This window comes from Bos mutus, chromosome 15, assembly GCF_027580195.1.
Source record: "Bos mutus isolate GX-2022 chromosome 15, NWIPB_WYAK_1.1, whole genome shotgun sequence".
NCBI classification, from domain to species: domain Eukaryota; kingdom Metazoa; phylum Chordata; class Mammalia; order Artiodactyla; family Bovidae; genus Bos; species Bos mutus.
The window spans coordinates 59264105-59291988 of NC_091631.1; the positions used below are offsets into that span (position 1 = coordinate 59264105).

General features: G+C 39.3%; 1 protein-coding gene across 2 annotated transcripts in view; it reads left to right on the forward strand.

Moving 5' to 3' along the window:
• ARHGAP20 (Rho GTPase activating protein 20) overlaps nucleotides 1-20081 on the forward strand; it is a 221081-nt gene extending 201000 nt beyond the window's left edge. For both annotated transcript variants that reach the window (XM_070384244.1, XM_070384245.1), the window contains 6 exons: nucleotides 551-729; nucleotides 2498-2659; nucleotides 8113-8222; nucleotides 10796-10985; nucleotides 13844-13958; nucleotides 15037-20081. In XM_070384244.1, coding sequence (XP_070240345.1) covers nucleotides 551-729; nucleotides 2498-2659; nucleotides 8113-8222; nucleotides 10796-10985; nucleotides 13844-13958; nucleotides 15037-16874 — 2594 coding nt within the window. In that variant the 3' untranslated portion in view covers nucleotides 16875-20081. The remainder of the gene's footprint in view (nucleotides 1-550; nucleotides 730-2497; nucleotides 2660-8112; nucleotides 8223-10795; nucleotides 10986-13843; nucleotides 13959-15036) is intronic.
• The last annotated feature ends 7803 nt before the right edge of the window (nucleotides 20082-27884 follow it).

Genomic DNA, 27884 nt, shown 5'->3' on the forward strand with positions numbered 1-27884 from the left:
GTCTTTGCAGCTGGAAAAATGTGGGGAAATGTGGAACATTAGCTTCCTGTCTCTGTTCTCAGTAGACTAGAGCATCAGGTAATGATGCTCTATTGTTTCTAGAGCACATTTTAATAGAGATAACTCTTCTTCCCCTAGTTCTTCTTCCCCTTTGCTTCCCTTTTCCTCCTCCTCCTTGCCCTTCTCCTCTCCTCTCACCTTTTTTCCTTCTTCCTTTCTTTATTTAATTGTGGCCTAGTTTAATCTTCAACTTTTTGTATGCTTTGTCTCAGCTTTAAAATGGGATATGTGCTGGTATGAAAATGTTTTACTTTAAGTTGTTACAGTTCAGTAAGGGATCCCTTCTTTCACCTTTGAAGACTTAGTGCCAGAACTCAACTAAGTAGACCAGTGATGTTCGCAAGAATAGGTAGGAGAATAATCCAAATGTTTGATTCTTCCTTAACTTATAGAATATTGAGCCATAATGGACATACTGTAAAAGGAAAACTGTAGAAATAAGATGAAGTGAATTGAATTATTTTTCCTAATAATCTCACTTCTTCCTTAGATTCAGGTCAGAAGACATTTAAAAGGAGAAGATCTATCATAAACTGGGCCTTTTGGCGGGGTTCTAGCATTCACCTGGATAACTTGCCCGTGTCACCAACGTCTCCTATCCCAGGACAGCTCTTCGGGGTTTCTCTGCCAGATATTTGTGAGAATGACAATCTGCCCAAAGCTGTCTTGGTAAGTCTCATTTTGGCCTATAGCACTAATAGAAAAGGAAGTTTGGGAAAGGAATGCTCTGGGAGGTAAATCTTTCCCTAAAAAAATGGGAAATTTATAGATACCCATTGCTTTGGCTGAGAATCTTTATTATTCCTCCAAAGAAAAAAAAATCTGATTAAGCTACTGCAGAGTCATAAGGCAGACATAATAGGGAGGGATAATCTAGCCTACTGATTTCAGGCAAGAGCCCCATTAACCTGCTCAGATAAATTAGAACCTACACTGCAGACAGAGAATCCACATTAGCCCTGACATTTTTCTCACAGCCTTTCTTGAACCCTTCATTGTTCGGAAAGTCTCATTTAATCACTTTAGCAACACAGACTAAATCTTAACATTTTTTAATTTGTATTTTATTTGTATTCCAAGTCTTTTAAGTATAAAGATACATCTTCTGGTATTTAGTTATCTTTTGTATGTATAAGAGATCAAATGAAAGCCACTGAGTATATATTTTTTCCAGTTAATATAGTAAATGGGTCGTGTTAAAGAATATTTATTGAGTGTCCAGTATCCCCAAGCAATATGCTAGGTGCCTGGCCCTTTATTCTATGTTGTGCATCTATCTATAAGCTCCAGGTACTAATCTAGCCACTTTATTGCTTATCCTTCACAACAGATTTAGAAGGTAGTTATCATCATCATTACCATCATCCCTACTCTACAAATAAAAGGGAAACCCCCGCCCAAGTTTACCAAAGGTCACGCCATAAATATGTGTCATAGCTAGGTTCCAGATCCCATGGGTTGCTTGTCTCCAACACCCATTCTCTTCCTCTATGGCAAGCAGAGGGCACACAACTATAAAGAAAGTGAAATAAAAGACTGAATTGAATGGATGGAATGGAGAAAGCTTCCTAAAGGAGATGATTTTGGAAGCTGATTTTAAAAGAAGGAAATAGTGATTTCCCTGATAGTTCAGCGGTTAAGAATCCACCTTTCAATGCAGGGGACAAGGATTCAATCCCTGGTCAGGAACTAAGATCCCACATGCCACAGGGCAGCTAAGCCTGCGTACCACAATGAAGACTCAGCACAACCAAAAAACAACAAAAACATAATATTTGTTAAAAAAAAAAAAAAAAGAAGAAGAAGAAGGAAGTAAAGTGTAAAGCCACATGAAAAGAAACACAAGCAAGGGGACTTCCCTGGTGGACCAGTAGTTAAGAATCTGCCTTTCAGTACCATGGGTTCTATCCCTGGGCAGGGAACCAACTGAAGATCCCACATGCTATGGGGCAGCTAAGCCCGTGTACCCCAATGAAGAGCCTGCATGCAGCAACTAAGACCTAACACAGCCAGAAACAAATACCCCAAAAAAGAAAGAACAAGATAAGCAAGTGGAGAATGAATTTGGGAAGAGCATTTTCATACTTGGGGAAAAGAATCCATATTGGAGAGTAATGGGAGAATACTTAGGGAGGAGAGAGACAAGTTAACAGGTACCTTGAAGTGACTGCTGGTTCACTGAAAAAAGTCTCATTAAAGCAAGTGTTTAAAATGTTTTAGATGTTAAATATAGCAAGCGTAAATAGGAGAAAGAAATTTAGAGATGCCAAAAAGCAAGTAGAGTTTAATCCTCTAGCAGGCCTTCTAGCCCCAGGCCTTCAGGACTTTCCCCTGGTACACCCCAGCCTCTAGCAGCTGGAAAGGGCAAATATATGTTCCCTTGCTTGTTCTTCATGAAGTGCCATCTTGATTTTCTTTTTCTTTTGCTTCCCCATAGGATATGCTTTTATTTCTTAATCAGAAAGGACCTCTCACAAAAGGCATCTTCAGACAGTCGGCCAATGTGAAATCCTGCAGAGAGCTGAAAGAAAAACTGAATTCCGGAGCTGAAGTACAACTAGACTGTGAATCTATTTTCGTAATAGCATCTGTCTTAAAGGTAGGAAGGTTTCTCCCTTCATCCACCCCACAGCATAGCTCTGGAGAAAGACAATTGATTTATCTCATTGTAACATTACTCCCATCTGAAGAAGACCATGATAAAAATAGAATCTGAAAAGTGTTTAAAAAAAAAAAAAACTTCATACAGTCATGTGTGTGCTCAGTTGTGTCTGACTCTTTGTTACCTGATGAACTGTAGCCCACTAGACTCCTCTTTGTCCACAGGATTCTCCAGGCAAGAATACTGAAATGGGTTGCCATTTCCTCCTCCAGTGGTCACAGAATCACACTGGCATTTAAAAGCCACTTCTAATGATGTGGCATGTCAGATAGTCATTTTAAAATTTTTCATCCCACGTCACTGTCCCCATCTTCACTTCTGCTACCCCATGCAAAAAAGAAAAAAAGATGAAATGAAAATTAAAAACAATTATAACACACAGTATATTTACCAAAATAAACATCCCGATTAGATGACTTTCTCACAGTCTATCTTCCTAAGACAAAATTTTCAAAAATAAACTTTTATTAAACTTCGAAGCAGAGTTTTACCATAATAAACAAACATTTGCCTAATAATTAAAATATTGCTCACTGAGAGTAGTGAAAATTCTCTTCAGTTATACAGTATCCCCCCTCAATGCTTTTTAAAAAGTAAAGGTGGAGCAAGAATGATTGCAACATCTAGTCCTTCTTTTATGAACCCCTTACCACATTTGGTATCCTTGATCCCATGTATATCTGATATTTCACAATAAGCTTCTTTGCTGCAAGCATTTTTGCTACAGACATTTTGGACATATAACCATATAATTAACCTTATGGTAATTTTGCTAAAAAAATAAAATAAGTGGTTGACAGTTTGTTTTGACCTATACAATATAAAAAGCATGACAGATGACAGTGATTTGTCCCAAGAATTGGTTTCACATTTTGAAATATACTACATTGGAGTTGAAAGAGACCAAGGGCCTTGAAGACATAGCATGAACCCACATTTCCCTTAGAACTCTGAAATGTTTATCAAGAACAAATGGCAATATGCCAAGAACAAAAAATAATGTGCAAGGCTTTCACAGAAACTCAGGCACAAATATGTATCCTAGTACCTAGTATTTGAAGCTTGATGCCTCTCCTAAGAAATCTGAGCAAAAAATCAAAAAGTGCAATGCTGAACAAGAGACAAACCAACAATCTGTATATATACACATATACGTGTGTGTGTGTGTATTGTGAATGAAAGACTTGGAAGACAAATGCTTTAGTATAACCCATGAAAAAATATCGAATTAATAACATGAATTGTGCAGTATTGCCATGAATCTATACACATTTTATTTTTTAACTTTTTATTTTGTATTGGAATATGGGAGACTAGCAATGTTGTGATAGTTTCAGGTGAACAGCAAGGGGACTCAGCCATTCATACACATGTGTCCATTCTCCCCCAAACTCCCCTCCCATCCAGGCTGCCACATAACATTGAGCAGAGTTCCTGTGTTATACAGTTGGTCCTTGTTGGTTATCCATTTTAAATACAGCAGTTACACACATTTTAAATGTGTTCAAGTGTTTTGTATTTCACAATAAAGTCTTTAATTCTGTTATTCTAATTGTTTTATTATGTCCTTCTTAGTATCCCTCATTTATTTTTTGTTATTTTATCTTTTATGGCAGAACTGCCTTATAGCCAGTTCATTATTTGATTAAAGTATTTGCTGGAGAAATGCTTGTGGCAAAAATGTCTATGGCAAATAAGCTTACTTATGGCAAAAAAGCCAGATCCTCCCCCTTCCCCCCATCATGACACCACCCCCCCACCTATGGTTACTTAACTCACATCCATAGTTGAGTTGATCTTATGAAATGTTTTCCTCCTCACATTCATGAAAAAACCTCACTTTGTTTGAAAATCTAGAGTCAAAACTAGCTTTTTGCAGAGCTTTTGACCTGAGCAATAGCTTCTGCAGATCAGAATCAGGGTTGGAAGGGATTCTGGGGGAGCTGGAGGCTCCCTCTCTGGGCAGGGTTGGAATGTCCCAGAGCCAGGGGTAGAGACAGTGCCCCAGCCCGCATCCCCAGGCCTGGAGCGTAAAAACCAAATTAAGGAAAGCATGATGAAGAAGACTCCTGCATGTGCCTCCTCCTGGTCAGTTCCTTACACAATCATATTTTATGACTTAGTGAATAATCAGATGCCTCTTGATAAAAGAGCCTCGTCTGCTCTTAAACAACCCCACCATAGAGTTTCACAATAAAGTGTCACTCTAAAGAACTGGAGAGGGGCTTCCCTGGTCGCTCAGTGGTAAAGAATCCGCCTGCCAGTGCCGGAGACACAGGTTTGATCCCTGCTCCAGGAGGATCCCATATGCCGAGGAGCAACTAAGCCCATGCAAAACTATTGAGCCCGTGCTCTAAAGCGTGGGAGCTGCGACCACTGAAGCCTGTGCACCTAAGAGCCTGTGTTCCACAGCAAGAGAAGCCACTGCAATGAGAAGCCCCTACTTGTCACAACTAGAGAAGAGCCTGTGCAGCAAGGGAGACCCAGCACAGCCTAAACAAATCAATAATTTGTTTAAAAAGAACTGGAAAATTGGAGCTAGGGTCATCTAATTTATTTTACACAGGGTTTGTGATTACCTTTCAGTCCTGGAGTACAAAAAAGGTATGTATAGTGTGCTTAGCCAGATACATAGCAGGCATGCAAGTATATGCATGATAAATTTTTCTTTGATTTTTGTCATAAAATTAGGCTTTCTCCCATTTTTTAATAAGTTAAAGCCTATGTTTTAGAAATTTTTCCTTAGTATGCTATTCGTCACAGCACTACACTTCTTAAAATTTTGTTCTAAATTGTTGAGGCTGCTACAAAGAAGTATGGTTCTAGAACAGTTTAACATATTTCACAGTGAAGAAATAGTACTTATAGAGGAATAGGCAAAAGACGAAAATTAATCCAAATGAAAAATCTGGTTATATGAGTTCTAACTAAAGTGTGATAATCATGTAGCTGTGTTTTACTCTCATTTCTTCCAAGCAGTTGAAAGAAAGGGATACTTTTTGCCAAAAGTTCTTGAGCTTTTGTTTGTTTCTTATTTTTAAGACTATTTGGAAGCAGTACTTAAATTTTCCTTTAATTTTTTACTTACACTGGTTTTGTTTAAATGTAACTCTAATTGGAAGAAAATTACCTGTGATACTGTATTTTTGATTCATCAGACCTCTGAGGAAAAGCACTGTTTTAATCCTGTAGGAATCTCATCTCGAATTAATTTGGGAGTTCTGCTGATGGCCTGGTTTCTGTTTTTGGAAGGGAGAAGACTTTTGCTTGAGTGCTAAGAGCTGGTGATTGTAATTCAGAACCAGCTTTCACGTCCCTTCTCAGATCCAATGGTGGTTGTTATTTCGTAACTTGTTATTCCAGCTGTGGAGAGTTCATTGAGATGTTACAAGTTATTATCTTTCAAGTGTAGGTTTTAAGATTTAATGATGTTTTTCTTCAAGACAGATCATAACTGTGTTTTCCACTGAGATTTTAAAAGAGAGGTATTGTCACTGCCCCATTTTGAAATACCAGATTTTTGCTCTTCTGAATCTGACTTTTAATGTAGGTGCAGCCACTAAAATTAGTCTGAAATTATGAAAATTTGATAGATTGACCCAGAAAAGAGGTAATTTTTATGATGACACATCTGAATCACATATATCCATGGATATTACTACTGGAAAATAGAACAGAAGAAGACTTTGTATCAATCATCTTCCTACTTGTTAACTACTCTAAAAAAAAAAGTATGATAATAGGTGACATGACTACCAAGAGGTTTTCAAAATTACTGTAGATATAGTTAATTGACCTTTCCTTGTCCTTCACTAATATTTGACCAGATGACAAATAGCCACAGTTCACTAATGACCTCTACTGTGTTTGGGACTGGGGCTTCCCAGGTGGCTCAGTGGTCTGCCAACGCAGGAGATGCAGGTTCAATCTCTGGGTTGGAAAGATCCCTTGGAGAAGGAAATGACAACCCACTCCAGTATTCTTGCCTGGGAAATCCCAAGGACAGAGGAGCCTGGCAGGCTGTAGTCCATGGAGTCGCAGAGAGTCAGACATCACTGAGCGACTGAGCATGAGCACGCACGCACGCCTGTCTGGGAATGTGCTTGGCATTAAGGTGTATGAAGTAGAAGGTGAGGGTCTGATTCTGCCATGAAGAAGCTGATTAGCTAGTAGGAAACATGCTCACCTAATTAGTTAACTGCAACACTTAGGAGTCATAGCTTCCATATTAGCAGTATAAACATGACATATAAGTAACAAGTTGTACATTCCCTTTTTAAGGCACAAAGGTAAAGTTGCTGATTTGATTTTCCAACAAGAATTAAAATTATTCAGTTGCAGATTTTCACCTGTCTCCACATTGTAGGCAGGAACTTATAAGCAGATAGTCAACCAGTGCCAAAAGCAACAAAGAGATTGCTGCTGCAAAGTCGCTTCAGTCGTGTCTGACTCTGTGCGACCCCATAGGTGGCAGCCCACTAGGCTCCCCCGTCCCTGGGACTCTCCAGGCAAGAACACTGGAGTGGGTTGCCATTTTGGCCTAGAACAAAATAGGAAACACAGGACCAGGACCAGAATTCTTTATTTTTAAACTTTTTATTAACATATGTCAAACCGGAAACTGTTTGATGTATCCTGCTTGTGTCATAGTCTGGTTTCATCACACCCAGCTCCGCCAGTGTCTCAGTATAAGAGTCTCAAAGACCAGAAAGGATAATGTACCAGAGACATGTTATTTAATGTACATTACGTGTGGGGTGCTGCCCCATGCTTCCAGAGCCCAGCCATAGTCTGGAATGCTTCCTTCTCCTAATATATGAGAGCCCTTCTAGGGGGAACACTAGGAGAAGCTCTAAGCATCTCTGCATGAAATTATTCACCAAAGCCACTGGAATATAAAGTTCTAATATAACAGGGACTTGGTTTAATTTGCTACTCTATCCCTACCACCTCAAACAGTACCTGGCACATATGCATAAATATTTGTTGAGTGGTTGGATGACTGATTACTATATTATGAATCTCACAAATGTCTTCATACATTTCTTTTAACTAATGAAATAAAAAGGATTTAGGTTTGCCAGACCCCACCATGTTATACTAGTTTGCTAAAATGTGCACAAACAGGAGATTTCAGCCTAAGCAGGTTGTCCTTTATCTTTACCACTATAGTCCAGACTCCAGTTTCCCTCTGGTTTTTGTTAGAAAAATATCAAAGCAAATGTTTCTATGGGTGCACATCATTGAGGGGTTGGCACTGAGCTCCATGTAGTCCAAAGAAGAGAGAACGTAACTGTACTTTTCAATAAAGTGTCTTCTTTCTAATGTCTCTAAAAATATTTAACCTGAGAATAACAATTTAAAATATTTATTTTTCCCCTCTATATAAGGATTTTCTACGAAATATTCCAGGAAGTATTTTTTCATCAGATCTCTATGATCACTGGGTCTGTGTAATGGATCAAGGAAATGATGAAGAGAAAATAAATGCAGTTCAAAGGTAATTATTCTGACTTGGTCATTTTTCAAAAATGATTTTCAAAAAGCTTATATTTTGTAAGTTTGTCTAGGAAGGTAGTATGCTTGTGCTTGCTGTGTTTACTCACTCAACTGTGTCTGATTCTTTGCAACCCTTTGGGCTGTAGCCTGCCAGGAACCTCTGTCCATGGGATTTCTCAAGCAAGAATACTGGAGTGGGTTGCCCTTTCCTCCTCCAGGGGATATTCCCAACCCAGAGATTGAGCCCACGTCTTCTGTGTCTCTTTCACTGAAGGTGGATTCTTCACCCACTGAGCCATAATCACTATCAAAATCATATCCGTGGGGACCAGTTTAAATATAGATTTATGCTAGCTACTGTCACTTTTCTTATTGCTTTTCCCTAATCCTATTAACATGGAATACTTGACCATTTTACACATTCTGTACATCTGAATCTGATAGGAGCTGAAACCCATTAGACCAAGAGTTAACACAGTAGACTCAATCTATAATTTACATCTTAGTTTAACCAGACTATTCCTTATGTACTTCATTTAACAACTGAATCCATAAAGAGAAACTTCCTTCCCCCTCAAGGGTCTCACAGTCTAGTAAAACAGATAGATAAAACCAAGAATTACAAAGTAGTATAATCGATGCTAGTGAGATACCTGCAGAATATGTGGGAATGCTTCAGAGGGACAGTCAACTTGTTGAAAAGTGTCGAGGAAGAAGGGAGTTGCAAAATCTCAGTCTAATCACAAAGAATGCATCATTTGTATTCAATGCAAAGAGAAGTGGCTGGCAGGTCTCGCCACCCTAATCCCTTATAGGAAAGAACAAAAGCATACTTCCAGTCCTGTGAAAACCCATGAATCCTAAAATCATTTATTTGCATATGCTTGTTTAGTGCAGTTTTTCTTGAGCAGCTCTAAAATACAAGTCATTATCTACACACTACTATTGATAGACACCTGTTATCAATAGAAAAACATAATATAACTGTTGAAGACACCAGAATCAAAGCCACGTAACAGAATTGTGTCTGTTTTGGCAGAAATCATTCAGGGGCAGTGAATGTCAGATCCTGTTTTTTGTTGCTCATTGTCTAAAACTTTATATTCTACAAATGGTTAAAAAGATGATGTTTTTGTATATTATATGTGAAATGAATCGTCAGTCCAGGTTCTATGCATGATATAGGGTGCTCCGGGCTGGTGCACTGGAATGACCCAGAGGGATGGGATGGGGAGGGTGGTGGGAGGGGGGTTCAGGATGGGGAACATATGTACACCTGTGGCAGATTCATGTCAATGTATGGCAAAACCAATACAATATTGTAAAGTTAAAAAAAAAAAAAAAAAGATATTTTACAGAGGGTTAGACTTATATCTCTCATACAAATACAAAATAAGCACATGTGAGAGGTTTTATTTAAAACATTAGAGAACTAGTAAGATATTACTGCAAAGTCAAAAGAGATTTCAAACTATCACAACTTACATAATTAAATCAGAAATGCTGAAATGAATTTATAAATAGATGCAAAACTGGCTTTTACTGCTAGGGCATGGGGCGCGGTGAGTGGGGCACTGTATGTGCAAATAAACCATTTATCTCTCTACCAGATAAGATTTTTGAGTCTACAGGCAAGTGTTAAGTGCACTGCTATCAGTAATCTACAGTTTACAGAGTCAAATAACTCAACCCCTATGACCCAGATACCCCAGAGTGTGATAACAGTACCTTACTTTCCATTGAATACATCCAGGAATCCTTTGATTCATTTCCATATCTTTCATAATTTGTCCCTTCAAAACTGTTGTCATTGTCAGTCCATAGTGCTGAAGAAACGCCTTTCTATTGTTATACAACAGGAGTCCAAGTACCCAGTTTTCTCCCCCAGGTTGCAGATTCTTGTTGGAAAAAAGCAACCACCATGACTATCAACATTTGTATCTGTTTTCTGTCTGACAATAAAAATCATTTCAAGTGAATGATCATTTAAAATCCTTTATCAATTACAAAATAGGAACATTAGAAAAAAATATTATAAGCTTGTATTATATGTGCGAGTAATGTCAGTGAGATAGAAAGATGCAGGGCAAAATTGACCTTGAGAGCTGCCGGAGCAGAATGGACCTGGGAGTCTCATGGCTGAAGTTTAGGTTTTTACCAAGAGACAGAATCCTGTGTTGCTTCTTGGAAGTAAAGGAGCTACATATTAGTAAGTAAAGGAGTTACATATTAAATGCAACTGTTTAATTTCATTAGAAAGCTTTTTGGGGGTTTTGGTTGAGAATATTCTGGAATGTTATAGGGTTTGCTTAAGATACTTTGTAACAGTTTCAGGTAAATATTTCAGACAGCATCTTTTTATGAATTACTTTTTTGCATTCTTTTACATTTTCATTGGATTGCAAAATAAATAATAAATCTCCAGTGCTCCCTCTCTCCTCTTCACAGGCAGTCCTCCCTTCGCATGTGCCGTGTTAACAGTCCTGCACATCTCAACTGTGAAAGTGAGGACTGCCTGTCAGTGCAGGTTTTCTATGAAATGTTTGCTTACAGAGTGCATTTTTCTGTCTTTAGGCTGTTAGACCAGCTTCCGAGAGCCAATGTTCTTCTCCTAAGGTATCTTTTTGGGTTATTACACAACATTGAGCAACATTCTTCATCCAATCAGATGACCGCATTTAATTTAGCAGTGTGCATCGCCCCAAGCATTCTTTGGCCTCCTACTTCCTCTAGCCCAGAACTAGAAAACGAATTTACAAAAAAGGTAATGAAGTTTTTCCTTTTTCTGCTCTGGGGAACCAATTCCCCATTTTGAACCTAAAATTCGGGGTATGAATTCTGAAAGATACATATTTTCTTAAGTGAAAATACTTAAGAAAATAAGTACTATATGTACTAAGTACATATCATTGTAAATCTGAATTCATTGAGTGTTTTATCCTATCCTAGTAGACGACAAAAAAGGTAATTTCTTGAGCAAAAGAGTGATAGACGTTGGATTGCTTCCCTTTTCTCTTTAAGGAGGAAAAACAACTATGACTGACTTAAACCTTAGAGTGATACAAAAACAGTGGATGTGATTTTAAAAATAAATAAGGACTTTCAGTTCTAATGAGGTGTATGAACCTCGAGCCTATTATACAGAGTGAAGTAAGTCAGAAAGAGAAAGACAAATGTCGTATATTAATGCATATATATGGAATCTAGAAAGATAGTACTGCTGATCTTACTTGCAGGACAGCAAAGGAGACGCATGTAAAGAACAGACTTTGGGACACAGCCGGGGAAGGAGAGGGTAGGATGGTTGGAGAGAGTAGCACTGGAACATATACAGTACCGTGTATAAAATAGATAGCCGTCTATCTATTTAGGGGGTTTGCTCTATGACGCAGGGAAGCCAGAGCCAGTGCCCTCTGACAACCTAGAGGAGTGGGATGGGGAGGGAGGTGGGAGTGGGGTTCAAAAGGGAGGGGCCATATGTATACCTATGGCCAATTCATGTTGACGTATGGCAAAAACCATCACTGTATTGTAAAGTTTTTATCCTCTAATTAAAAAATAAATAAATAAGGGCTTTGGAATTAGACAGGTCAAGGTTCAATTTTCAGCCCTAACACTTGCTAGATTTACAATCTTGGGCAAAATTACATTAATCCACAGTTTCCTCATCTAATGAATGGAGATGTTGCTAATACCCAGTTCATACATTATTTAAGTTGGTGCAAATGCAGTTTTGGACTGTGAATGTTAAATCATTATAACTAGGCTCAAACACAATCTTTATTAATCAAAATAGGAACCATTACAATCAACACATTTTTTCCAATGAGAAATAAGTTTGTTGATTCCTGTAGCATAAAAATCTATGCTTTGGGATTCGACAAACTCTTGCGAAGCATTTTCTGCCTCCTCCTGGTTGTGGAAGCAGTTTTCCTGCAGAAAGTTGTCAAGATGCTTGAAGAAGAGGTAGTTGGTTTTCAAGAAGTCAGGTGAATATGGCAGATGAGGCAAAACTTCGCAGCCCAGTTCAGTCAACTTCTGAAGCCTTGCTTGTGCAACGTGTGGTCAGGCGTTGTTGTGGAGAAGAATGGGCCCTTTCTTTTGACCGGTGCCAGCTGCAGACGTTGCACTTTTCGGTGCATCTCATCAATTTGCTGAGCATTTGTCTCAGATGTAATGGTTTCACCGGGATTCAGACAGGCAGCAGACCACCAAACGGTGACCATGACCTTTTTTTGCTGCAAGTTTGGCTTTGGGAAGTGCTTTGGAGCTTCTTCTTGGTCCAGCTACTGAGCTGGTCATAACCAGTTGTCGTGTAAAATCCACTTTTGGTCACACATCACAATCCGATCAAGAAATAGTTCATTGTTGTCACATAGAATAAGAGAAGATGACACTTCTAAATGACAGTTTTTTAAATTTTCAGTCAGTTCATGAGGCACCCACTTAGCGAGTTTTTTCACCTTTCCAGTTTGCTTCAGATAAGTTCTTCGGCAACTCCTCATTTAGTTGTAAGGGGATCAGCTTCACTGTTTACTCTCAGTTGGTCACTGTCAACTTCTGGTGGCTGGCCAGTAAGCCCCTCATCTGCAAGGCTCTTGTCTCCTTTGCAAAAACAAATAGCACTGCACTATTTATTAGCAGTTTCTGGGCCAAATACACTGTTGATGTTGTAAGTTGTCTCCACTGCTTTATGACCCATTTTGAACTCAAATAAGAAAATTGCTCAAAGTTGCTTTTTGTCTAACTTCATTTCCATAGTCTAAAATAGATATAAAATACACAGAAAGTAGTGTCATTTGCCAAAAACATAAAGCAAAAATTTCACATTAAAATGATGTATACCACAACCACATTTATTTAAGAATGTATTCCAACATCAAACAGCAGAGTTCAACAGTGCAAAACCACAATTACTTTTGGCCCAACCTAATAGTTACTTGAAATCACACACTCCTGTATTGCCTGATTATAAGTACAGGAGTTGGGGCTTTGCTTCAGCTATTGGGGCAAAAAAAGCTATGTAAAGGTTTCTGTATATCTCATGGAGACACAAAGCTCCCTAGTAAAATCTTACCTCTTCCCGAAGCACCTCCAGTTGGCAGGGCTAAGAGAAAGAAATGCATAGGAAGAGACTAGTCAGCAAAGTGCAAGTTTTTTCTCCAGCTGTCTCTCCTCCTCACAGAGAACCACAGAGGTAGATACCTACCAACTTCCCAGCTCATGACACCTGCCTTTTGCATAAGAAATACATTTTATAAGTCTTCACTTAATGACACTTCATGAATTTTAATGAGAAAGTGTGTTTCCTCACCCCAAGTGCCCTATAGAGAATACTTAAAATTACTCCAATTTTAAAGACAAGACAGTTGGTATAAAAATGTTAGTATTAAGCCAAGGCCACAAGTAATAACTAGTCTACTGATTAAAATTAATGTCTATACTCAAACTACTCTTGAAAGTATCATAGTTTTGTAGGGGAAACTGTATTGTAAAGCAAACCTGAATTTTTCTCGGGATTCTTTGGCATTTTTGTTAGAATTAGGATTCATATATGAAATGTGATTTACAGACAGGCTGTATGAGAAGTTTGCAGCTCATTTTTGTCCGTTTTTTGTACAGGTTTCTCTGCTTATACAGTTTCTTATTGAAAACTGCTGTCGGATATTTGGAGAAGAAATCACTTCCCTCTTGGGAGAGGTTTCAGTGAGATGTGATACCAGAGAGAATGCCTCAGGTATTGTGAATAACTGGATTGTTTTTTGTGGGAAACAGACACACGTCTGTGAAAATCAGCTGGGACAGTGGTTATCCTGGAGCCCACAGCAGCTCAGGTGAAGAGGGCCTCTCACCTCGGTCAATAGGTCTAGGATTCTGCTCCTTCCTTAGAAGGTCAGGGTATGTTAACACTGTGGTAGGGTTAAGAAGTGTATAAGACAAGGTCCCAGATTGTTAGTGGCAGCATTATATAGTATGATGTTTTTAACCTTTTTAAAAATAAACTATACAGGGAGCCCCAATATGTATAACACAACTGCTCTGGTTGAAACTGGAGGAGAAGGCCCAGAGGTAATAGAGACAGCCCTGTTTTTTCTCCTCGCCTCCCTCTTAGAGGTCCCTGAGGCTTCTCAGAATTCTCGTGAACTGCTAAACACATTAAAAACAAGTAACATCACGGGGCAGGCTGGGGTGTATGGCGAGTAAAGACGCTCAATATTCCAAATTATGAATTCTTATAACACCAATTACTAGTTATGTTGTCTTTGGCCAATTCTTCGATGCCACTGAACATCAATATTTTCATCTACAAATATGGATAACCATCATATCTAACTGTTGTGATTGTAGTAAAGATAAAGTAATATATAGTAAAGAACCTTGTCAAAGAGAAATTGATAGGGCTGGTAAATGGTTTCTCTTGAGATTAGAGTTAATTATGTGTATACACCAGCAGATCCATTTAAAAGACAGAGTCTTAATCCAAACCTGGATATATCTGGCATTAATTTCTTTATATTTTTAACTGTTTCTTGGTATTATGACCATCTTCTCATCGAGGAAATCTTAAAGAAAGCCTATTTCTTCAGGAACTGAGGTAAATCTCGTATACCTCAACAGTTTATTTTTAATTTTGCACTTACATCTGGGGAGATTATGAAAGATTCTTTCTTTCCTTAGAGTGAAAATTTGAACAATCTATATTTAAAAACAGAATTACACCAAATATCATCATAGTTAGGTTTTTTTTCTTATTTTTAAGGCAGCATGCATTTGTGTTCATTAAAAATGTTAATCATGGTTCCCTTTTTCGACAGATATCTCTTGCTTCCAGCTGAATGACTCCTCCTATGACAGCTTGGAAAATGAGCTGAATGACGATGTTGACGCCCCATGTCGTGACTTGGTAAAGAAACTTGGTCAGGGTAGCAGAAGCATGGACTCCGTGTTAACCCTCAGTGACTATGACCTTGACCAGCCTGAGGTGGAAGGCCTTTTAACCCTGAGTGACTTTGACTTAGGCCATTCTAAAGATGAAGACATTCCAATGGGACAGCCCATGGAGTCCAAGCCAGTGGACACTGCAGTGTACACCAAGGTCCCACGCGCCCAGGCCCCCTCTGGCGCGAGCACACCCAGCCGCCTGTCCACAGCTGCCGCAGATGCTCCAAAAGGCCTGAGGCGACACCGCCGCTGCTCGGAGCCCAGCATCGACTATCTCGATTCAAAGCTTTCCTATCTCAGGGAGTTTTATCAGAAAAAGCTACGCAAGTCCAGCTGTGATGCCATTCTCTCAAAAAAAGATGAGAGCCATCTGAATCAGAATCAACCCCTTCAGGAAGGGGGTAAGACATGTTTTAAAAAGAGTTTAGTCACAGGCATTGATAGCAAGAAAAATGCCGCTAGTAAAAATGTTAAGAAGAAAAGTTTGTCTGATAATGAAGGAAGTCATGTAAAACTTTTTCCTAAATCCAAGCCAGTAGCCATTTCCGTGGCATCGTACAGTCACATGTCCTCCTGTGATCATCCCAGGAGCCAGCCCTTTGACATGGATGCATCCGAATACTCCCCGCCACACACTGCAGACACCCTCAAGAGTTCAAGGAGGCAACGGCGCTGCTCAGAGCCCAGCATTGATGACCAGCACTGCAGACTGACCTATCTCAGGGGGATTTATCCAAAGAAGCAGCAGAAAGCCAGCTACGAAGCCAGTCTCTTTCATGGAGAGGAAGATTATCTCAAGCGGCACAAGTCTTTACAAATGGAGGGCCAAAAGCTTATTAATCAGAGTTTGGTCATGGGGATTGAGGTGGGCAAGAGTAGTGCCACAAACCAAAACGTGGAGAAGGTTTTACCCCCAAGTTTAAACCTTTGCTCAAGGACTAGCTATTCCAGCTTGTCCTCCCCAGGCACTTCCCCATCTGGTTCATCAGTAAGCTCCCAAGATAGTGCTTTTTCTCAGATTTCTGAACACTCTGTGTTTACACCCACTGAAACATCCTCTCCAATAGATTGTACTTTTCAAAGAAAACAGGCAGAGCTTTCTTCTGACTTTAGCAGTTCTGGCCTCATTTCTGGAATTCCTGGTCCCTCATCAGGGCAGGCCAGCGGCCGCCTGGCCTATACAAAAAAGGACAGCGTAGAGTGGCATTCACACATGCATTCTGTAACTCTTCACCCCAGCACATGGTTGAAGAGTGGTGTAGCCAGTTTGAAAAACTGGTCTCTCAAAAAGAAGGCAAGGGCACCCAGACCAGAGGAAAATAAAGTGGGTTCTCTAAAAGGACCCACGGATCCTCCTGCACATGCTTCTGGTGTTCCGGAAGCCATCACACTACAAGAAAGGCAGAAAGACGTGCCCCAAAGGGCAGCTGAAGGACTGGGAGCTGTTCAGACGGCCCGCTGGTATAGTTCCTACCCCAGCCAGGACTCAGAGAAATACTGTAGCTCTCTGTTCAGCCTCGTGGAAGACAGACTTGGGCTTCATATGAAGTCGCCCGAGGAAGGAAAGGATAGCGGGCAGTGCTCTCCTGGTATGCTGCCCCAGAGAAGATCCTCCCCCGGCTCTTTGACTGTGGATGATGCGTCCAGCCCAGACTCAGGGCCGCCCGTGGTGTGTGATGCTGAGGATAGACATTTGGCCAAAGACATGTAACCACCATGAGAACCTGACATCTACAAGAACAGAAACAGGCTGATAATGAGACAACAATTACTATGACCCCTTTGTATAAAATACCTGGGATGGGTAGCCTAAAGATAATCATTGCTAATACTTAGGACAACAAACGAATTCTCTTTCTTGAGACTATTTGGCCAAAAGTTTAGACTGAAAAATTCTGTGACCTCAGTGTTTGGGAGGCTTTTCCGTATTAAAGCATGGATGGATCCTGCCGTGCATTTTAAGAGCTATGAGCAGACAGCTAGAGAAAGCATCTTCTGTAGAGGAAACATGCTGTTTATGATGAGATTAGTTCCTGAGGAAGCCAGGAGATAAGCGAAAAACAGGAAGTGTGGAGAGAGAGGGAGGGCTGCAGAGAAACCATTATTCCATGGAATGTTTTTAATAAGTAGGCCAAAATAATGCCGCTAGTCAAAGCTAAAGAGGTAACACATCTGATAATAAAGAAAATTATGTGAAATTTTTCCCCAAATCCAAACCAGTGGCCATTTCTGTGACATTTTATATTCAGTCACATACCCTCACAGCATCATTTCAGGTATCAGCCCATTGGTGGCAGCCAGAGAAGAAAAAAACTGAAGTGATTTGAAAGCCATGAGTACCATGATATTGTAGGTGGTTTTGTTTGTTTTGTTTTTTTGTATTGGTTGAGTTTTTCCGTCTGTGTTTCGTGCTCCACAGAGGCTCCACTGCACACTGCAGTGAGGAGGAAGAAGGAGACGACTGCTCATCTCTGTGTCCTTTCAAGGTGCCTGAGCTCAGAACCTTGTCCTGTTATAAGACGACCTTCCCACTGTATCCACTGTCTTAGTGTGGAGGGAAAGACTGCCAGTGCAGCCCTTTCTCTTAACCAGTTGCTGTTGCAAACATGTGATCAAAGCATGACTCCTCTTTGCTGAAATGTTTTTCTGTTCCTTACCTCTTAGTCAGCCAGAAAAAATTCCTGATAAGTCATCTCTTTACTGATGGTCATTTGTCAGTTGAGAGAACAGTTTTGAGGTTGGCAGGTTATAAATAGTCACAGAGTGGAGGAGCCGTCAGAGTGGCTCTCAGGCCTTCTTTTTGACAGTCATTGGCTTGGGATTATCTTACCTCCAGAAGTTTTTACATCTTTTTTGTTCCAATAGTTCAGTTTATACCCCCATTGATTTATTCCATATTGATGGACATTTCTCCTCTTGCCTTAAAGATTACACCAGTACATCTCCTGGATTATTTCCTTGGGTTATTAGGCCTTGCCAGCCAGAGTGATGCAAAAGAATCAGAAATGGATGTGCATCTTCCTTCATTTTAAATACTTAAAAGAAGTTGCTTAGAGCCCATTGAGTTCAATATCAGATGGACCTCCCCCCCACAATACTTATTTCAAATTATTTTCCTCAGCCACCCAGAAACTTTGATGTCAAATATTTTCTCAATGTTGTTCTAAAGGTTGCATTTTTCACTTATAAAAAAATAATGTGTTCTGTAAGAGAGAAGTCCTTTCAGTATTAGCTATAGGTGCTACCTACCTCTAGGGGACATGGCCCTGTTTGTCCTAAGCATTGTAATTAACTTTTAGAACTCTCTCAAAAGAGCTCCTTTATGACACTGGCCATCTCAGTCACAGATGTGAAGTAGATTTTACCTTTTAACTAACCACTCGTATATTTAGACTCCTCAGTGTCCATATGCATCTTTTGTGGTATGATATATAAAGGCAACAGGGATTCCCCTCACCCTTAGGGCATACTACTGCAGAACCGCAAGATGTGAATGAAGCTCTTATGGCTTGGAGTGTCTTTCCAGAAGAAATTGCTTCTCTGCTTAACAAAATAATAGTTGTATCCTTTTTTCTTTCACATTGGTGGTTAGGAAACCATCTACTCAGTTTGAAGCATAGAAGATGCTGAGGTTCTTCCATAACCATTCCTGTTCTCTGTGTTCCCTTAGATACTCCTGCAACATTTAATGTGAATAATTAATATTGCTGTAAAGTATTATATTGTATGATTTGAAGACAGACTACATGTCATTTTATTATACTCCATCAATCTATAATATATTAGACCAATGCTTTATCTAAAATGCTTTGAGTTTGTATAATATATCTTGACAAATTTTACTACCATATGTTATGTAATAAATGTGTATTTTTGTACTTGCAGAAACTGCTGCTAACTTTTAAAGTTGTTTGGTTTTAAAGGCACTGATTATGGATATGTATGAAGTCCATGCTGTCTGTTAAATAAAACATCATCCTTCAGAGTTAACAGTCCCACCAGGGCAATATTGCCCTTTGTAGACTTGTTTTAGCTAACGAGCCCAATTTCTGCTTAATATTGGAAATTGCATAAAATGTAATTAATGTTGATTGGAACTTTGAGCTTTTAGTCATAGGCCGTGTGGTCAGTCTCTCTAGAAAAGGAGGGCTTTATTTCTTTTATATTTTTCTGATCTTACTGTTTACCAAACAATACATTTTAGACATAAAGTCTTTGTTTTTCTTAGATATTACATGTACACTGTGCTCCTAGAATCAGATACATATTGTCTGTGTTCTCATGGCAAAGAACCATCAACTCAGTTCAATTGATGTATGAGATCTTCTTGTCTAAATTTGAGCCCTTCTGACCAGAGTATCTAATTGATTCCAGACATGTCCAAACATCCCAGGATGTCTAGATCCAGATACTACAAAACATCAGTACTTATAAAGTCATATAAAGTCAGTAAATATTCTCATTTCTCTCATTTCCCATGAGTATCTTTGCCTCCTCAAAGTTCATGGAGGTTCGCTGTATGTAAGTTTATGCACCATTTCAGAAAGGTTAAAAATATACACCTGACCTTAATCCAGAAAAAAAATGATTCATTCTGAGCAGTAAAGACCTAAATGTTAAAGAAATGCAAAGATGATTTTTGCTTCTAAAGAAGCAGCTTAATCTACTAAAAACATTGAGTTCAATAAATTATCTTAGTTTTGTGGCTTTTCGGCTTTTCATGGAATGGCATTGAATCGAAAGGATCTAATGTATCCTCGAACCAGTGGCATATTTTGTCTGTTGAAACTAAAAATATTATGTATCTTAATCCAAATTATGGTTTTTAATCTTTTTTACCTGGTCATGTTTTAATGACTTGAGAGGAAGTATCTGCAAACTGTTTATTTCAATACAAAGAAAAAAATTTAACAATAAAGCTGGGTAAAATGTTAATTTCTTTAATATCTATTCTGGTTACAAGGATATCGCATAAGCTAAGTTTCCTGCTGAAAGGAAGAGTACTCTTGAATTCTGTGCTTTCTACCCTAAGTGTGAGTCTACTCTGTTCCTAAGCCACTTGTAAATATAAATCCTTCATTTGTATTGTTTGTTTGTTTTTAAAAGGGAGGGGTGGAATTTCATAAACTTCAGTTCTACATAGTACTGGGTGTGTGATAGAATTGGCAGAAGGCTCTGGGGTGTAATTTGGAAAATTTTGTTTCCAAGTCCCAAAGAAATATGCACAGGGTGGTAGAAGATGCATGTTGTTTCTTAATTTGTGGAATGCTTTCTCGTTGTGCATTGTCAGAGTGCACATGCATTTGTAGATCAAAGTGTTTTTCTACCTATTTAATTTGTTAAGGCAAAGTAAATATGTTCTCTGGAGTTTGATTTTATGTGACAATAGAAGATGCTGATTTGGGAGACATTTAAGATTTAAATGCTAGTATTTTTCTCTAGGTTTAATTTTTAGATTACAGTAACTTGAAATTAAATTTAGAACTTCTTACAGCCTCTTGATATGCCACGAGGAGTGAATAAACTAGCTAAAAACATGTACTTGTGGCATAGGCCTATTACTCTGAGCAAGTAAAATGGATGCTTAAAGAAATACCCAGTCTCTGCCAGATCACAGGAATTAATTGTTACTGTCTAAAATTTTCAGAAGAAAGAATCATTTTATATCTTTGCCCAAGAATGAGATGACTGAGAAGCAGAGAATCATCAAAATATATGAACACAGAGAAACACTGCTTGAAGATATAGTGAATGATTAGAGAGGAGGAAAGTAATTCAAGACACTGAATCACAAAGAGCTCAAGAGCTTAGTTAAGAAAAGGGAAAAAGAGTTTGTCTAAGGAGAGAGAGAGGTTAACAAATGATGTAAATGCTAGTCAGGCTATCTAAGTTTTATTGTAGGTACTGTTCTAGACCCTAGGATAAAGGTGAAAAAATATTGTGTCCTCAGGGACTTCAAACAACTAAGGGAAATTGGGTTGTGTAGAAGAAGGGGAACAATAACATTGGGCGCTCACTGTTGCCTGTGTGCACTGGTGACCAGTGCATTGTTGGTTTTATTTCATTTAGTGCTCACTGTAGCCCTTTGTGGTAGGTACATTCAGCTAGAACCTCATTCTGACCCCAGGCTCTTCTTTTCATCCTTTCATCTTAAAATGATGATGATGATAATACCTCTTCCATATTAAAGCAGACACAAAGTTAGGTACTTGAGGACCATCCAAACTTTGCTAAGTTATAAGCTAGATATCTCTAAGAAAATCACTCAGTATCAGAAATAATTCAGAAACCGATGATAAATGTAGAAATAATTGGGCTGAAAGTTGGTCCAAACAGTGTAGACCTGCCTCCCTGCTGCTTCTAAGTACATCTATAAATCCCGGAAACAACACAGAGACCAATCAAAGACAGGTGGACTGGTTCAGAGTGCTGGGACTGAAAGGAAACACAGTAGCGGGGCATCTTACATCCCCTCAGCCAACAGAAGAAGAACCAGATCTGGTCTTTTCCAGCCTAGCAACAGAAGGCAGCACAGATCCGTGCATTGCTCCCCAGAATCAGATGGCATCCTTCTGACACCAGGGCGTACACCAAGCACCACCAGCAAGAGGGATAGTTGAGCCACACTGAGCGGCCAGGCCTGACTGACACTTCCCACCCCCACTGGAGATACTAGAGTCACAATAAGCAGTTCATCCTGGGAAGTATCTCTGTTCCAGCAGGCCTGACTCCCCCACCCATCCAAAGACACTATGATCAGATGCCATGGACAGGAGGGATTCTACCCCAGAAAGCACTCAGCCTGGGGAGTCTCAGGGCCAAAGAACAAATAGGCTTCTCTGACTGAGAACAGGTCAAAAGAGCACCAAAAAGACTGAAAAACTCACTGAACCTACAATTTCCAGTAGGCCAAGGGCCTATGTGTTAAGGCTAAACAAGGTGACTGCTATGAAAGTAAATAGGGCCCAGAGTCTCCTAACACAACAGACGAAGTGTCCAGCATACAATTGGAAATCACCTGTCATACCAAGAACCAGGAAAATCACAAGTTCAGTGAGAAGAAGTTGACGCCAACATGAAAATTTAAAAGCAAGCTAGCATCTTAAAAATGTCTGTGGACAACTAAGTACAAATTATCTTGAAACAAAGGGAAACAAATAGAAAATCTTACCAAAGAAACAGAAGTACAAAACAGCCAAATGAAAATTGTAGATCTAAAAAATACAATAACATTTAAAAATTCACAGTGTAAATCTAGTAACAGAGTGAAGATGACAGGATAGAATCAGTTAACATGAGGACAGAATTACACAATCCAAACAAAGAAAATAGACTTAAGGGGAGAAAAGTAATCAGAGGCTTAGAGATCTGTGGAACAGTAACAAAAGATCCAACATTTGTACCATCAGAGTTTCAGAAGCAGGGTAGGGCTGAGACAGTATTCAGAGAAATGATACCTAAAAACTCCCCAAATTTGATAAAATATACAAATATACATGTTCAGGAAACTAAGTGACACCCAAACTGGATAAATGCGAAGGAAGACATATCACAATTAAATGAAGACTGACTATGGAAAAAGTGTTGAAAGTAGTAACACTTACCTTTAGGGGAACACCAATTTAAATGACAGGAATTATCATCTGAAACCATAGAGGCCAGAAGAAAATGGCACATTTTGAAAGTGCCAAAAGAAAACTGTCAACCCAGAATCCCATATCCAGTGAAACTGTCCTTTGTGAATGAAGGAGAAATAAGGACCTTCTCAGATGGAGGAAAAGGTAAAGAATTTGTCACTAACAGATACATTCTTAAAGACTGGCCAAAGGAATTTTTTAAAACAGAAAGTAAATGGTAGAAGAAGGAAATTTGGAACATCAGGAAGGTAGGACAATAGAAAGCAGAAATAATAGTATATAATGATTGACTGTCTTCATGAGTTTTAAGTTTTATGTGGCGCTTGAAACTAAAATTATAACACTGTGTGATACTCAAGAAAATGATATTTAAAAGTGGGAAAAATAAAAGAGACCTAATAGAAATGGCAGAAAGCAAAGAAGAATGAAAGAGCCTCTTGATGAACGTGAAAGAGGATAGTGAAAAAGTTGACTTAAAACTCAACATTCAGAAAACTAAGATAATGGCATCCGGTCCCATCACTTCATGGCAAATAGATGGGGAAACAATGGAAACAGTGACAGAGTTTATTTTTGGGGGCTCCAGAATCACTGTAGGTGGTGACTGCAGCCATGAAATTTAAAGACGCTTGCTCCTTGGAATAAAAGTTACGACTGATCTTGATGGCATATAAAAAAGCAGAGACAATACTTTGCCAACAAAGGTTCATCTAGTCAAAGCTATGGTTTTTCCAGTAGTCACGTATGGATATGAGAGTTGGGATATAAAGAAAGCTAAATGCCGAAGAATTGATGCTTTTGGACTGTGGTGTTGGAGAAGACTCTTGAGAGTCCCTTGGACTTCAAGGAAATCCAGCTAGTCCATCATAAAGGAAATCAGTCCTAAATATTCATTGGAAGGACTGATGCTGAAGTTGAAACTCCAATACTTTGGCCACCTGATGTGAAGAACTGACATTTGAACAGACCCTGATGCTGGGAGGGATTTGGGGCAGGAGGAGAAGGGGATGACGGAGGACAAGATGGTTGGATGGCATCACCGACTCAATGGACATGAGTTTGAGTAAACTCCAGGAGTTGGTGATGGACAGGGAGGCCTGTTGTGCTGCAGTCCATGGGGTCACAAAGAGTCGGACGTGACTGAGTGACTGAACTGAACTGAACTGAATAGAAATGAGTTTTCCATACTTCACTCAAAGGGGTAAAATGTTGATACCAGCAGAATGTAATATGCTACAAATATATTTACATGCTAAGTCCCTTCAGTCATGTCTGACTCTGCAACCCTATGGACCATAGCCCACCAGGCTCCTTTGTCCATGGGATTCTCCAGGCAACAATACCTGAAGAGGGTTGCCATTTCCTCTTCAATGGGCTCTTCCTAACCCAGGGATTGAACCCATGTTGCTTATGTCACCTGAACAGGCAGGCAGGTTCTTTACCATATGTTGTAATAATTAACCAACTACAGAAACTATATCTTTGGAGAACATTTCTTTCCAAAACACTGTAAGTAAAGCTGGATGGAATCCTAAAAAAAAAAAAAAAAAAAGACATGTTTAAGACACAGGAAGCCAAAGTAGACAGAGGAACAAAAAGTAGAGGAAAAAACAGAAAACAAATAAAATGGCATGCTTAAGCTCCAATATGTATTACCTTAAATATAAGTGATCTGTATATATCAATGAAAAGACAAAGATTGACATTGTGGATTAAAAAACAAAACAAAAACTACCTAACTATATCTTATGTATAAGAAACTCACTTCCGATTGGTTCAAGATGGCTGAGTAGAAGGATGTGCTCTAATCTCCTCCTGCGAGAGCACTGAAATTGCAACTAACTGTTGAACAACCATCAACAGGAAGATGCTGGAACCCACCAGAAAAGGATATCCAGGTCCAAAGACAAAGAAGAAGCCACAATCAGATGGTAGGAGGGGCACAATCATGGTAAAATCAAGTCTTATACTTGACAGATGAGGGACCCACAAACTGGAGAACATAATACCAAAGTAGTTCTCCCACTATTTTAAAGGTTATGAGCCCCTTCTCAGGCTTCTCAGCCTGGGGATCCAGAAAAGGGACTAGGAATCCCCAAGAAAGTTGACTTTGACGGCCAATGGGATTTGATTGCAGGACTTCTACAGGACTGGGGGAAACAGTGACTCCAGTCTTGGAGGGCACATACAAAATCTTGTGCTCACTAGGACCCAGAGGAAAGGACAGTGACCACAGAGGAGACTGAACCAGACCTACCTACTAGTGCTGGAGGGTCTTCTGCGAAGGCGTGGGTGAGAAGTGGCTCACCTTTGGGATGGGAGTGTTGACAGTAGCAGTTGTGGGAAGTGCCCAATGGCATGAACCCTCCTAGAGGGCACCATTAGCCCTACCTTAGAGACTGTAGATTCCAGGGCTAGGTCACATCTGGCCAAAAAACTGACAGCGAAGGAGTATAGCCCTAGTCATCTGCAGACAATTGGATTAAAGTTTTACTGAGCATGGCCCTGCCCACCTGGGCACGACCCAGTTTTTCCCACCACCAGTCCCTCCCATCAGGAAGTTTGCATGAGCCTCTTAGTCTCATCCACCAGAGGGCAGACAGAGGAAAAGCTAGAAGAACTACAATACCAGCCTCCAGAATGAAAACCACAGTCACTAAAACTTGAACAAATTGAAAAGGCTGAGGATTATGCCCCAGATGAAGGAAAAAGCTAAAACCCCAGAAAAACAACTAAGTGAAGTGGAGATAGGCCAGCTTCCAGAAAAAGAATTAAAAACAATGATAATGAAGATGATCCAGAATCTCAGAAAAAAATGAGAAGATGCAAGAAATGTTTAACAAAGGCCTAGAGGAACTAAAGAACAAATACAGATGAACAGTATGCTAGAAGCAATCAGTCACGGAAGAATTGAGGCAGAAGAATGGATAAGTGACCTGGAAGACAGGATAGTGGAAATCACTGCTGCAAAACAGAAAATAGAAAAAAAGAATGAAAAGAAATGGAAACAGCCTAAGAGACCTCTGGGACAACATTAAATGCACCAACATTCACAATACGGGGGTCCCAGAAGGAGAAGAGAGAGACGACCTGAGGAAATGTTTGAAGAGAAAATGGCTGAAATTTTCCATAACGTGGGAAAGGAAATAATCGACCAAGTCCAGGAAGCACAGAGAGCTCCAGGCAGGATAAACCCAAGGAGGAAGACACATAGTAATCAAACTGACAAAAGTTAAAGACAAAGATAAACTATTAAAATCAAAAAGGGGAGGGAACTTCTGTAAGGTTATCAGTTCATTTCTCAACAGAAACTCTACAAGCCAGAAGGGAGTGGTACAATATATCTGAAGTGATTAAAGGGAAGAATCTACAACCAAGAATACTCTTCCCAACAAGGCTTTCATTCAGATTTGATGGAAAAATCAAATTTTACAGACAAGCAAAAGTTAAGAGAATTCAGCATCACCAAACCAGTCTAACAACAAATGCTAAAGGAACTTCTCTAGGCAGGAAACACAAGAGAAGGAGTAGACTTACAAAAATAAAAAACTCAATTCAGAAAATGGTGATAGTATCCTATATATCAATAATTACCTTAAATGTAAATCAATTAAATGCACCAACCAAAAGACATAAACTGGCTGGGTAGATAACAAAAACAATCTATATATGTGCTACAAGAGACCCACCTCAGACCTAGGGACACTTACAGACAGAAAGTAAGGGAATGGGAGAAGGTATTCCATGCAAACTGAAATTCAAAAGAAAACCAGAGTAGCAATATTCCTATCAGACAAAATAGACTTTAAAACAAAAACTGAGAAACAAGGACAAAGGACACTACATAATGATCAAAGAATCAATCCAAAGGAACGTATAATAATTATAAATATATATATGCACCCAACATAGGAGCAACTCAATATGCAAGACAGATACTAACAACCATAAAGTAAGAAATAGACAGTAACACAAAATAGTGGGAGGACTCTAACACCCCACCTTCATCAGTGGTCAGATCATTCAGAAGAATAAGGAAGCACAGGCCTTCAATGACACATTAGGCAAGATGGACTTAATTGATATTATAGAATATTTCATCCAAAAGCAGCAGACAAAATGACCCAATCAAAAAATGGGCCAAAGAACTAAATAGACATTTCTCCAAAGAAGATATACAGGCGGCTAACAAACACATGAAAAGATGCTCAACATCACTCATTATCAGAGAAATGCAAATCAAAACCACTATGAGGTACCATTTCACGCCAGTCAGAATGGCTGCTATCCAAAAGTCTACAAGCAATAAATGCTGGAGAGGGTGTGGAGAAAAGGGAACCCTCTTACACTGTTGGTGGGAATGCAAACTGATTCCTTAAAAAACTGGAAATAGAACTTCCTTATGATCCAGCAATCCCACTGCTGGGCATACACACTGAGGAAACCAGAATTGAAAGAGACACGTGTACCCCAATGTTCATCACAGCACTGTTTATAATAGCCAGGACATGAAAACAACCTAGATGTCCATCAGCAGATTAATGGATAAGAAAGCAGTGGTACATATACACAATGGAGTATTACTCAGCCATTAAAAAGAATACATTTGAATCAGTTCTAATGAGGTGGATGAAACTGGAGCCTATTATACAGAGTGAAGTAAGCCAGAAAGAAAAACACCAATACAGTGTACTAATGCATATATATGGAATTTAGAAAGATGGTAACAATAACCCTGTGTATGAGACAGCAAAAGAGACACTGATGTATAGAACAGTCTTTTGGACTCTGTGGGAGAGGGAGAGGGTGGGATGATTTGGGAGAATGGCATTGAAATATGTATAATATCATGTATGAAACAAGTCGCCAGTCCAGGTTCGATGCATGATACTGGATGCTTGGGGCTGGTACACTGGGATGACCCAGAGGGATGGTATGGGGAGGGAGAAGGGAGGAGGGTTCAGGATGGGGAACACATGTATACCTGTGGCGGATTCATTTCGATAATATGGCAAAACCAATACAATATTGTAAAGTTAAAAATAAAATAAAATTTAAAATATATATATATAAAAAAGCAGAAG